The 12,834-nt window shown below is 48.6% G+C and overlaps 2 protein-coding genes and 1 non-coding gene across 10 annotated transcripts in view; 1 reads left to right on the top strand and 2 right to left on the bottom strand.

Annotated features, from left to right (window-relative positions):
• LOC100858664 (probable 2-ketogluconate reductase-like) overlaps positions 1–12,834 on the top strand; it is a 45,610-nt gene that overhangs the window by 19,742 nt on the left and 13,034 nt on the right. For 5 of the 6 annotated variants that reach the window (XM_046938112.1, XM_015275928.4, XM_040696338.2 and 2 more), the window contains 2 exons: positions 5,688–5,863; positions 6,080–6,176. In XM_046938112.1, coding sequence (XP_046794068.1) covers positions 5,688–5,863; positions 6,080–6,176 — 273 coding nt within the window. Of the gene's footprint in view, positions 1–5,687; positions 5,864–6,079; positions 6,177–6,589; positions 7,856–12,834 lie in introns of those variants that run through there. The other variant, XM_040696339.2, reaches the window with a different exon arrangement.
• LOC121109602 (golgin subfamily A member 6-like protein 6) lies at positions 7,989–12,792 on the bottom strand. 3 transcript variants are annotated; one of them, XM_040696336.2, is made up of 8 exons: positions 12,712–12,792; positions 12,053–12,168; positions 11,332–11,449; positions 10,690–10,810; positions 9,770–10,282; positions 9,273–9,448; positions 8,826–8,948; positions 7,989–8,622 (listed from the first exon to the last, which is right to left on the bottom strand). In XM_040696336.2, the coding sequence occupies exons 1-8, from the start codon at positions 12,786–12,788 to the stop codon at positions 8,331–8,333; spliced, it is 1,536 nt and encodes a 511-aa protein (XP_040552270.1). In that variant the 5' UTR covers positions 12,789–12,792; the 3' UTR covers positions 7,989–8,330. The 3 variants fall into 3 exon arrangements, with proteins under 3 accessions (XP_040552270.1, XP_040552271.1, XP_040552268.1); XM_040696337.2 differs by lacking the exon at positions 12,712–12,792 and having other exon boundaries at positions 7,989–8,142; positions 8,493–8,622; positions 12,053–12,308; XM_040696334.2 differs by lacking the exon at positions 12,712–12,792 and having other exon boundaries at positions 12,053–12,308.
• MIR7458-2 (microRNA 7458-2) lies at positions 11,833–11,896 on the bottom strand. Its single transcript, NR_128269.1, has one exon. It is a non-coding gene; the product is annotated as a microRNA 7458-2 (primary transcript).

The raw sequence follows: 12,834 nt of genomic DNA, 5'->3' as shown, positions 1-12,834 counted from the left end.
ATTACAAAATCATGACACATCTTCTGAAACTGGTGTCTCATTCGAGTCTTAGCCATGCTATTTAACAAAACTCACTCCAGAGGACCATTTCACTTAAATTCAAAGGATCACTTTGCACATACGTGAGTTACCGCCATAACCCAAGTATCACAGACTCAAACTGAATCTTCCTTCTCTCCTGCATGGGAATAAGCAAAGCAAAGCTATGCATGGTAAGAAGTGGAAGTAATGACACAGTGGCTTGCCCAAAGCCTTGTGTGGTGTCCAAAGCGGACCTCCAAGATAGAGGACTCTTCAGTTTCACATTAGAACTGTAGACATTCTGCGGGGTTTGTCGTGTGACACGGACTTCTGCCTCCCCTCAACTCCTTCTCCTGGCGGGGAAAAATCGGTGGAGAAGTGCAAGCGGCTTAACTAGGGTAAGGAGAAAAGTAATTTACTAAAAATGGTAAAGGGATGTGAGATAATACAACATAAAAGGAATTAAGAGCAATAACTCAAACAAATGGGAGAGGGAAAATCTCTGACCCGTTCTGCTGTCTTGGCTGCCTGGGCAGACAAGGTAATCCTCTCACTGTAAGCGTTGCTTTTTATCTTCCTCCCAGAACAAGGGACCACAAAGCACTCTGGGAATCTTAGTCTGGAATGATAGTCTTATCACTCTGGAATGAGAAGAGTGGGAGGATGCACGAGGAAACCCGGCCTGCAGGCACGCCTGGTCTGCAGAGGAGTGGTTCCATGAAACAGAGTGGGTGCTCTGCACCCTTATACAGTAGAGCAGTGCCAGCCAGGTTGTTTTAAAGCTTTAAGACATTTATCAGATGGTGAAACAGGTTGGGGGGGGGGAGGTTGTGTGGCTGAGTGCAGTTTGCTCTGTGCAAGATTAAGAGGTTAATGGCACAGCTACAAATGGGGCCCCGACCACATTCAACTGACCTTTCTTTGGAAGGAAAAGGAAATAAATCAAGGAGAGCCTCTTTGGTGTTATGAACAAACCAGGAAAGCAGATTTAAGGAAAAACATCATCATCTGAAGACAGCTGGGCTCACAGACAGCACAGCTCACAGCCAACACCACACATCTATGCAACGCTGCTACACAGACAACACAGCTGCGGGACCTGTGGCACACAAAAGAACGTATGAGTTTTTTTAAATTGCCAAGCATCCTGCTAAATGTAAACACAAGAAGTATTCTGAGCATAAGATGCTTCTGCCACATTAAACACGAATGGGCGACATCAGATATCTGAGACCTTACAGTGACACACACAGCTCTCAAGGAGTAACTGCGTTCTGCAAACCACTGTTGCAAGAGGGCATCACGCTCCCTTGCGGGTGTGGCGAAAGAGCTGCGGACTCCGGACTCCTTCGCTGGTGCAGAGCAAAAGTGCTTTATTGTAGGCGCTTACAGCCTTATATACCCCCGCAGCACAACAGTTTTCCCGCGCAGCCAAGACTGGTTACATGAGGGCTGGGCGCCTTGTGGATGTTTACCTCTGGCCCAAGTTACTGTTGAGCTTTACCACTCATTAGCGATACGACGACCTTCTTTATCCCACATCTCCCCTTTTTCTATTAATAGAATAAGAAGCCTGGTTCAGAAACAATTCTAAAAGTAGCTAAACTAGGATTAACATGCTGAATAAACGATGCGTTATTTAGAATACAAACAATAGTCCATGTTAACCAATTCCTAATGATTCCAGTTCTTATGATTTCTTGGTGAGGCGGCTTGACAAACCAAGCGTGACTTGATGGTTGTGGGAATTGAATGTTTTTTCTGCATCAGAACAAGATAAGAATTTCGTTAATTTCATGGCCTCTGCTACCATTTGGGTCCTTTATTACAATTGATAGCTCTTTTCAGGGCTCTTTCTACTTTATCAGGGCTCTGTGATAGTTTTCATTGCTCATCCTCTAGATAAACCTTCCCCAACAACGCATACTCAGTATATAAGTAAAATAATATATACATACATATGTATATATCCATAGAGATTAGGTAGATGGAGTAAGTTAAAAGCACAAAGACTGAAGCTCCTGTCTGTCCAGACATCTGAAAAACTTCTGGGCCTTCCGTTTTAGACGTAATAGGTATCTCTACAAATCAGAAACCCCTTGATGTTGGAAAAGGACTAGCTTTTGGTGCTGGATAGACAGGACCCGAGTAACAGAGAATTAAGAGGAGAAGTTAATCAGTTAACAGCATACATATATAAGCTAGTAACATGTATAGCTAGCATGAAAGAAGTATATGTCACACACATTGCAAGAATATCCTGCACAAATTAAAAGGACAATTCCTGACATGCCTTAGGGAGTGCCTGAAGAAGGAATTGAGGAAGATCTGGCAGCCGCCTCCGTACTCTCTGTCTAACAAAGACTCTGAAGAAAATCACCATATCAATACGAATGAGAAGGGTACTGAGACATCTTGGAGACAACAGGACTGCTATTGACTGACAACAGATAACACACAGTACCCAGCCAGTGGGGAAAGGGGAGGCAAGGCGGGAGGCGGGGGGGTGGGGGGAAACAAGGTACAAAAGCTGTCATATCCGTGCCCATAAGCGCGCTCTCCTGCTTGTGGGACGCCCGCCATTGCAATCGCGAATAAAATCTGCTTTATCAGAGATACCGTCCTGACAAAATTATTCGGCTATTTCCAACATGGGGAATGCCCAAACCACTGCTGGAAGTGCAGTGATCACATTATGGCCAGCGCTGAGATGGCTGGCCGCACCCATCGTGCTGGTACCCATCTCGGACCTGTTCCTCTTAAGACACAAGCATAGCGTCGGCCCCCTGTTATCAACGATTAGGGCCCTTCCCATTGATTAGAATTCAGATTTTTTTACCACAACCTGTGCTTTTCCCTTGACAGGAGTTAAAGCAGTTTGACCAAAGTACCTGTAAAGTGGAGGGCCCTCTGCTGTCCATCGATTTAGAAAATTAAGAACATAACGTGCTTTAGCTATTCTTTCCTGAGAGGTCATACCCGCACTCCCCCTTTTTTGTTTATTAGCAAACTATTACCACACTATAAAATAATAGCACTAATTAAATTAATAACACAATCATCAGAACTCAATTAAAGCCTCGACTGATAACACACTAAACGTAAGGAAAAAGTTACATAAGTCACAATTTTTTGAGTCGATACATACACACTCACACAGGCATCTCTGTTAGACAATTCCATAAGAAGGAAATGAAAACTTTCTGAGCTAATGTGTTACTACTTTTTGACCCAAGGGACGGCGAACCACTGAAAGGATAGGGAACACCCCAGCAGTGGATGCAATAGGCAGTGCCAGCAGGGCGTCCCCTGCTTCAAAGTGCACTTTGCCTTTCTCACCCATCACAGATTTTCTCCTGCTTTTAATCTTGACAGGGTCTGCAGGGTTTTTTCAGCTTGTGCTCTACATCTGCATGGCCAGTGCATGATACAGAGCCCAGGTGGAACACGTGCTCACAAAATAGAACAAACCACTACGTTAGATCTCTCTACAAAACAAAATACTTACAGAAAGTATGTACAGCTATAGTCGCTTACTCCCACTGTTTCTTGCTTTACCCTTAGCTCCGTTTTTTATTTAATTATTAAGCTTTTTCCCGTTGATCAGTAGCTCCTACTACTGTTACAAAAATCACCTATGGGTAGTAACTCTTGATGCGGCTTGGAGTGAGAGCCAGCCCTATCTACCAGAAAACAAACATCTTTACCCAGCTGTGTGTGCAATGCATGCAGTCCACGGGGGGCAAAACTCATCCTGGGCTCTTCCATGTCCTGCTCTAGTGCCACTGCTGCTGTTCTTCCCAATTTCTTTCATTACAATCCCTGTTTCTATATATTTTCAAGCTCCCTCAATTAATTTTCCTCCATTGGTTAATGGTTAATTAGTCTCCATTGCTAGAGCAGAAATTATGAGAGCATTTCAGTGCTGCTCCAAAAGTAATGCCTCCTGATTTATTACGTTGGCCCACCGTGTCAGAGGCAGATGCTGGAGGTATGGCAGTACAGGTTGGACTTTCTTGACGATATTGTATTAGGTTCAAGTCCAACATTATAAAGGCTTACTGAGATCGTTGGCCAAGCTAGAATCTGCAGCATAACTTCACCCCCTTCAAGGGTTATGACAGGATTGGGTTGAGATCCAGGAGACTGGTGAAATTTACTCCCGGCAAAATAAAATAAAATAAAATAAATAAAGTGAAGGCAAGTGTTTGTGAGGTGGTAAATGCTACAGAAGAAGCTTTCGAACTTCAAAGAAAATACTGCAGACACAAAAGCGTTATTTCCCTAAGGTGGTCATTCCTCTCAGCAGAATATCACCATCAAGAACCTCTTCTGTGTCTGTGCTTCCAGTCCTGACTGTTACGCTGTCCAAGGCTTTCTAAAAACTTCTGCTTTTCCTCTCTATTTTGACCTGAATTTGTCATCAATTTGTACCTGTTTAGCATGTTTTTACATTCAGGCTCCCAGATAGCAGTTTCTCCAGACACGAACTATTTTGCTGCTGACTGGCTGGGAGTTGAAGTGACCAGGGCGACTCTTGGGATCATTGGGATGGGCAGAATCGGGTATAAAGTGGCTCAGAGAGCCAGAGCCTTTGAAATGAAGATCCTGTACCACAACAGGAACCGCAGGTAAAAATGTTTGTTTACTGTGTGGAACTGGTCCGGGGCAGAAATGGAAACCACCGCTCTGGGGTGTGTCCCCATTCTTCCTAGGCACTGGCAACAGTTGTAAGCAACATGAGGATCACCGCCAGTGTGCCACCACTGCTCACCTTGGTTCCCTGCTTCTCCCCTTGGGAATCAGCTCCCCTTCACCTCCCTGTACTTGTGGCTCCCTTCTCAGCTATCAGCAGGTTTGGAGGAAGGGTGACGCTAACTCTTCTGAAGATGTAGGCCAAGCAAGCCAGACTCCGTCCTGCCAGAATCTTCTCTCAGGCTTCGGGCAACGTCCCTTGTCATCCGGGCTGTCACTCCTTCCTTCAGCCCAGCCGGTTCACTCATCATCTTGATGGCAAAGATCCTCACTTTGTTTTATCGCTCCCTTTGCTTCCCCTTTCTTCCCTTTCCAAAGCAAGTTCTAACTTGCAAGTCTGGCAAAGATAATTGACAGGGACTGTACAGATACATCAGCAGGAGAGAAGAACAGGAGACCTTCTGCATACCCATCCTCCTATACATAATACCACCTGTGTGTTTTGCAATTACATTTACATCACTCTTCCAGGGTCCTGCCACTCCTCTATCCTCTTGCCCTCTCTAAACCACTTCCTTCTCTCCTCCCTTCCACCACTTTGACTCACACAGAGGGTGGTAAAGCACTGGAACAGGCTGCCCGAGGAGGTTGTGGATGCCCCATCCCTGGAGGCATTCAAGGCCAGGCTGAACGTGGCTCTGGGCAGCCTGGTCTAGTGGCTGGCAACCCTGCATATAGCAGGGGGGTTGAAACTAGATGATCATTGTGGTCCTTTTCAACCCAGGCCATTCTATGATTCTATGATTCCCTGGTACTTAGCAACGTCTATTCCTTTATCCTGGCCTCAAACTTCTTAATATCTGCACTGTTTAAGATGACGCTTAGGATGGATGGATGGGTTGGTTAGTTGACTAATTGTTAAAAACAGTTCCAAATAGTTGTGTCAAATGGGCTGTGTGTTTTTCCTTCAGGAGCCAGGAGGAGGAGCAGGCCGTTGGTGCCTGCTACAGTGAGATGGAAGACTTGCTGCAGCAATCTGACTTTGTTATGCTGGTTGTGAACCTGGCGCCTCAGACTGAAAAACTGATTGGGAAAAAGGAGCTGGGGCTGATGAAACCCACAGCCACTCTTATAAACATCAGCCGAGGTAGGCATATCTCCCGGAAGTGGTAATGGCTCTGTGGTGAAGACTACTAAATAGTCTCTGTTTGTTTTGCTTGGTTGATGGTTACTAGAAAGACATTCTACTTTCAAACAAGATGTAGGTGCTTGAATTTCTTTCCCCTGGGTCCTTGACCTTTCCCCGCTCCCAGGCGAAAACGTATTCACTGACTTGTGATAGAAAGATACCATTCCATTGCAGGTGCAGTTATTGATCAAGATGCATTGGTGGAAGCTCTCCAGAATAAGACTATTAAGGCTGCTGCTCTGGATGTGACATACCCTGAGCCTCTGCCAAGGTAGAATAACTTGCTTTTCATTCTCTTAGTCTGAAACTTGTAAAATGCTGAGCAAAAGTGTACTTATTACTTTGATCTCTATGGGGAGTCTCTCACTGTTCAAGAGCGTAACCTCATCTTATCTTGCACAATCCTAACTTGATGACCATCTATTCTCCCTTGCCACATTTTCAAGTCAACATGACTGCCAAGCAAGGCAACAAGGCTAGCAGAGAGGATGGAGAAACGAGTAAGCAAATTTACCAACATTTTCTGCCAATCCTGTGTACGTGGCCCCTTTCTATCAATGCCGTTGCTGTTTCCTGAGGTTATGTTCTCAGCAACTAGCAGAAGAATTCATTTCATGTGTGATATCCATTCTGTTCTTACTGCTTCTTGTGGGTGTAATACCTTGTCCTTGCTGTTTCTTGCAGAAATCACCCTTTATTGAAATTAAATAACGTCATAATAACCCCACATATTGGAACTGCAACAGTTCAAGCCACCCACATGATGGCAGAAGAAGCAATAGCAAATATGCTGTCTGTTCTCAACTGTCAACCCATTCCAAGTGAAGTGTTTCCCCAGTGATTTGCACCAGACGACAGTGCTAAATCTCTGACTTGTGAGGAGGCACAATTTCATACAGGACCACTGTTTAAAAACAAAACAAAACAAAACAAAAAAACAAAAAAAAAAACAAAGAGAGAGCAGCTTTGTTCCAGCACAGCTCTTTTTGTCAGTATACTGCAAGGCTGTCAACTCACTCAGCTTACTCTGTACTGGCATTTACAAAATCAAAACAATGAAGTGGAACAGCTAAAACTGTTTTGTTTGAATACTTTGATGTCTTCATGAATGATTTCTACAGGGTTCCATTAATGAGTGCTGGTCCCTTTTCAAGCACCATCTCTTTTTGAAAAGGACGGGAACTGGCAATTGCAATATGTCAGAAGTCATGCAAGCGAGCACAGGATGGGCTTGGCTTGATCTTCTAGAGATGAGGTGGAAAATCAGTGTCTAGCAAACGGAAGTAAGGTCAGGTGACAGGAGTGAACTACAGATACGCTGTTCACCTCTGCGGGAAGAGTATTCATGTGGCCAAAGCTCAACTAGAGTTGCAGGTGGCCTGTACTGTGGGAGACAGATATTAAAAGCACGTTTTAAATTACGTCAATAGCAAGAGAAAGATCAGATTTTTCTGTGACTTACTGGAAAACACACAGAAGACGGGAAAAAGCAGCCCAAACTGAATTGACAAGATGTTGTCTCAGAACTGACTTACAGCTGTTCAGCTGTTAAGCCTGGGCTCAGAAAGCCCCACTGCGTGAGCATCTCACCTTTTGAGCACAGACATTCCCTGCTTCAGCCATGGATCTGCCAGCAATGTCAAGGGGCAGGCTGTGGAAGGGGCCACCTTCAACCCAGGCAAAGAAGCTGTTGGCAAAGCTGTCAGTGTGCAGATGATATAGGCACACTCATGACGCTAGAGAAGATTCCCACTCCGAGATGGAGCAGGGACTGGGCTTCCCTCCCCATCTCCTCACGCAAGGTTCCTGCCTTGGATTTTACCACCCTCACAGCACATTGTGGCACCCATGCAGCTCTGAGTAGCCCTGCCAGTGCAGGCCTAGGAACTCTAGGAAGGGGAGCACCTGGCTTTGCCAGGCACCCACAGTAAAGCGTGTGTTTCACAGTGACCAAGACCCATGGTGTTTGGGTAATGGGGTTTTATTGGGTATAGGGAAAGGGTGACAGGGAAAGTGGCGACACGCCTTTCAGAGTGTCACCGTTAACGTCGCCAGAAGTGAACGGTGGTCCTCACTGAGCCTCATTGAGGGTCCTCATTGAGGGTCCTCATTGAGGGTGACACTTGCTGGATGTCTGTCTCGGGAGTCTCAGTGCTGGCAGATCTCTCGTGCTCCTTGTTGACGTGCGCAGGAACTACTCTCCGGGCCTAAGGAGTTCAGCGTGAAGCTCTGTAGTTCTGTGAATGCAGAGACAAGCAGCACAACACTGCAAGTCTCTGCAGTATAAGAGAGTGGCTCTGCTCGTGTGTGGCTAGAGAGAGCAGGCTCATGGTCCCTGTAATGTAATTGCAGCCCTTGTGGCCAGTCCCAATCTGGGGTAGCCTGCTGTGGGGCTGATTGACCAGGCACTGAGTCAGGCGAGGGCTTAGACTTTGGCCTGAGCACATAGCTGGCTGGCAGGGTTGTCTGTGCAGAGGTCTCCAGTTCCGCGGCCAGCTGCTCTCCATCCCACAGGCCCAAGAGGGTCTTCCCGTGGCTTGCTATGGCTAGCTATGACATGGTGCTTACAGGAGCCCACACCACCTACCCGTGCTGCCTTGCCCGGCCTTGGCCCAGGAGGGGGTGCAGGTCTATACTGAGGTCCTGACAGAGAAAGGATGCTGGGTGCTTCTCTTGCTGACCGACTCCACTGACTCCACCGCAGCACTGCGAGCTCGCTGTAGGCACACAGTGGGAGGGGGTGTGAGCACAGGGAGACCGCTCTCTTGCTGGGGCTCCCAAGCTTGGTGCCTGCTGCGACTGCAGGAGGTGGCTGTGCTGAGAGCCCGCTTCCAGGAAAAGCCCTTCTTTTGCCCTGGTGCTGCAGGGGGTGGGAGAAGGGCAGTGTGGGAGACCAAACTGCCTGTGCGGAGAGCTTTACCTCTGGAGCCGGCCCTGCAGATCCTTCTCTGCATCTCTCTGTCCCTGCTGCTCACGGGCCACTTGCTCCACAATGCACTTCACCACCTCCCGCAGGGTCTCTTCTGTCACTGGAGTAAGCCTCCTGCAACAACAAGGACAAAACCTGTCTCACTCTTCAGCTGTGACACCCCTGCCTCTTCCCTCACCCAGCCTATTCCACACACGGCCCCATTTGGCCCCACAGCCACTTTGATGCAGGATGACTTCCACACGTGGGCTGCTTTGGGCTCCAGAGAGGCTCATGGCATCGGGCCCTAACCACGGTCACACCCATGGCCTCAGAGTTCTCTCTGAGGGTGTTGTGTGCGGCACCATGACTCGGAGGCTGGCTTCCTTGATCCACGGCACAGGTGGCTCACCACCACCCTACTGCCCCTGGCCCTGGTTGGGATTGGTGTATGCTTACCGTTTTGGGAAATGAGCGCTGTCCCAGGAGACTCTGGGTGGCTCCTCCTCAGCCTCTTCCTGCTCCCCCATCATCCTCTTGATCAGGCTGTGGCTGGAGCTGCAGCTGGAGCTGGACTGCTCTGTCTCGCTCTCAGACAGAGAGCTGGAATATTCTTCCTCAAAGGTAGAGGATTCCTGTACAGGAAGAGACACTCAGCCTTGGGGTGCTGCTTCCCAGCATGCAGCTCCCTGCAAGACCACTCCAGTTGGGACTGCAGTGGGACGGGAAAGCAATCAGGAGAGAAACCTCAGCATGCTCTTGGGGCCATGTCCCAGCGTGACCAGGGCTTTGTTACCGCTCCCTGTTGGGTCCTCTTGCTCTCAAAAGGCAGCAGTCAGCCATCCAGCTGTGCTGCACCAACAGCGCTACTCTGGTCCAGGTGCTAGAGGTACCTTACAACCTCAGCTCCCCTGGATGGGAAGGTGCTGCTGCTTTCTTGCGGGGATGCAAAGTACCTGAGCCACTGGCATCTCCACTTCTTCTGGCTGGGCTTCCGTCTTCTCTGCTTCCAACTCTTGCTGCTTGGCTTGCTTCTTTTTCTGTTTCTTCAGCATTTTGTTCTTTTTTTCCTCTTCAGCCAAGAACTTCTGGGCATGTTTTGAAAATCTACTCTTCTCCTCCTGCTTCACCTTCCTCACCTTCTCCTGCTTCACGTTCTTCACCTTCATCTCCTGTTTCACGACCTTCACCTTCTCTTGCTGCACAAACTTCACCTTCTTCTCCTGCTTCACCTTCTCCTCTTTCCTCATCTTGTCCTCCTTCACCTTCTTCCCTTTCTCCTCCTTCACCTTCTCCTGCTTTACCTTCTCCTCTTTTCTCATCTTGTCCTCCTTCTCCTTCACCTTCTTCCCCTTCTCCTCCTTCTCCTTCCTCACCGTCTTCCCCTTCTCCTCCTTCTCCTTCCTCACTGTCTTCCCCTTCTGCTCCTTTCCCTTCCTGGTCTTTGCGCATTTTTTCTCGGCGGCAATCTGTATGCAACAGTAGGCAGCGTTAGTCTCTGTGGAGGCTGAGGGGTTTCCCTTCCTGCACTCCATTTCTCCCTTTGTCTTCCACCTTTCTGGTTTGCTGCCAGGCTCCTGCGGACTCGACTGAAGAGCCCTTCTGTAAGAGCCAGGAAAATAAATAAACACTGGGCTAAATGCAGTCTGGCAGCTGTGAGTTCTACACAAGCCATCAGGAGCATCCCCCAGTTAGCTCTTGGGGTGGCTTTCGGGAGGCAAACGGAAGCGAACTGCTTATTCTCAAATGCCATCCCAACTCATTTCTCTTCAAGCAAGGTGTTATGTGAACGCGCAGTAAGGAACGCTGTGAGAATCAGTGATGCTTTTCTACAGTTCAGTAAGACAGAGGCACTGCAGCAGTCTGTGTCACGTACCCTTCTATTCGCCTCCACCGCTGCAGCAATGAAGTCCACCATCCTGGGAGTCACCAGAGGAATGACTTTCCCTTGCTCTTCTTTATCCTGCAAGGGTCTCCCCGGGACGGCTGGTAGCTGCCTGCAGAGACAGGTGGGGAGAGTTGACAGGAGGGCAGGAGGTGCTGGGCTTGCATTGCATGCTTAAAAGTGCTTCAGCAGCTTCCTCAGCAAAAAAGAGTCTGCAAGAGCCCCCACATGACTGATCTGGTCTCTACCACTTCCCTCGGAGACCTGGGAACAGCCTGCGGTGCTGACAGCAACCCAGAAACACACTCAAAACTATTCAAACGCTCCTAGGAAAGGAACACCTTCATCCCTTCTCGGGATGTTTCTTGTCACTTTGCGCACTGGGCTTGGCAAACAGAAAGGTCCGGTTTGCTTCCATCTGAAGGGAAGCAAGAAAGACTCTGCGCTCTTGCAAGGAGCTTTTGCCATTAGTTACCCAGCTAAGAAGTAATGCTATAGGACGTTTGTCGTGAGCAAGGAATCGCAATGTGGTAGGATGAGTTCATACAGTCTCCGGATACCCTCCAGATAAACTTCACTCCCACAGAGGCAAGAGCATGGCATCACCCGCGTTTCTTTTGCCAGGAGTCTCACCTGGTGCGAGGCTCTTTCTCCTCGGCTTTCTGGTCTCTCCCTGGCATTACAGTCAATGCCGGTAATCTTATTGGAGAAAGCGCTGCTCGATGAAGGAGGCGCGTCTCACAAAGGTCCCCTAGAAAGAGGAAGGGAGAGAACTTGAGAAAAGTTGCATTTCTGACAAGGTTTTGGCCCGTTTCTTCATGGCTATGGGGCAGCGTTGTTCCCTGGGGAATGCTACATTGATGCCTTCATCCCCTGTGTGTGCTGAAATGGGGGATGCCCTGGCAGATGCCGATGGTCTCAAAGAGCCATTCCAGAGAGGATAATCGTTTAGCACCAGAGGAGCTGGCTCTTGCATCTCTTGATGCATGTCCCACCCACACAGCTTTGCTACTGGGGCGTGCTGACAGCAGAGGAAGTGCTTTTGAGACATCTGAGAAGACAAAGGGAAGCAAGGGTAGTGATTTCCAGGGCTGGCAGGACAGGCTGCCGAGCGGAGGCTGCGGGGAAAGTGTCCTCTGCTGAGATGATCCCAGTGGCCACTTGTGATGGAGGGCTGCCCTGAGAACTTGTTCCGCAATGGATCACTCAGGCTTTCCCATAGTGGGTACAAAGAGTCACCCAAAGTGTCTCATGCTCTTCCAGGCGCTCTGTGGTCATGTCAGTTCTAATCGTCTCCAGATGAGGAGGAAGGAAAACAAAGAGGCCCCTGCTGGCAACTCACAGGTGCCCTTACCTTTCGTGCCACTGTCACCAGGTCTTGCCCAGCCTTGCTCGTGTCTGGTCTTCACGTGGTACTTCAGGTCCACCTTTGGTGTTTCAGTCATTTTAATTATGCACTTGTGCTCGTACCTGAAAGAGGAAGAAGCAGGCTTGAAGGAAGGGCAACACCTTCCCTTGCAGCTTGACCCAATAACGGAGTGACAGAGACAGACCGCAGAGACACTGGAAGGCCATTGTTTCCCAGAGCAGCTCATTGTGGAGAACCATACAAGACCTCCAGCGTCTGGAGGGGCAGGTGAGGCCCTGTCAGTACGTGCCAGTGTTTTTTCTGCCCTTGCTGTGAGAGCAGTTTTGCTCCCACAAGAATCTGTTCCTTCTCTAGCCCTTGGGACCTAAGCAGAATGCACTCTCATTTGCAGGATGGAAGAAGCACTGGGAAAACCAGAAGGAAGACTGGCCTAAGTGCCCCCCCAGTTTTGACACTGGCACGGATGTGAAACGTGACTTTGCTATGCCACGCTTCTCCAAATGCAATCCAACTGAACTGGAGCGAGCAGGGAGTTCCCTGCAAACCGGGCCTCTAAGCACTGCTAAGTACCGTAGCGAGTACCATGGGCAGCTGAAAAGCTGCTGTCTCGCTCAGGCGCGTGTGGCAGGAGCAAGCATACTCACATTGGAAAGACAGTAACACGTCCGGAAGTTGTTTGGGAAGCTACGCAGTCATTGCGTGAGATGACCGATTTGCTCATTTCTGGCATCTGCAATCAGAACGGAGACAGACGATGGGAGATGGGG

Source organism: Gallus gallus, chromosome 2 (assembly GCF_016699485.2).
Source record: "Gallus gallus isolate bGalGal1 chromosome 2, bGalGal1.mat.broiler.GRCg7b, whole genome shotgun sequence".
Lineage (NCBI taxonomy): Eukaryota > Metazoa > Chordata > Aves > Galliformes > Phasianidae > Gallus > Gallus gallus.
The sequence above is the reverse complement of the archived record's forward strand: the minus strand, read 5'-3'. Positions and strand labels throughout refer to the sequence as shown.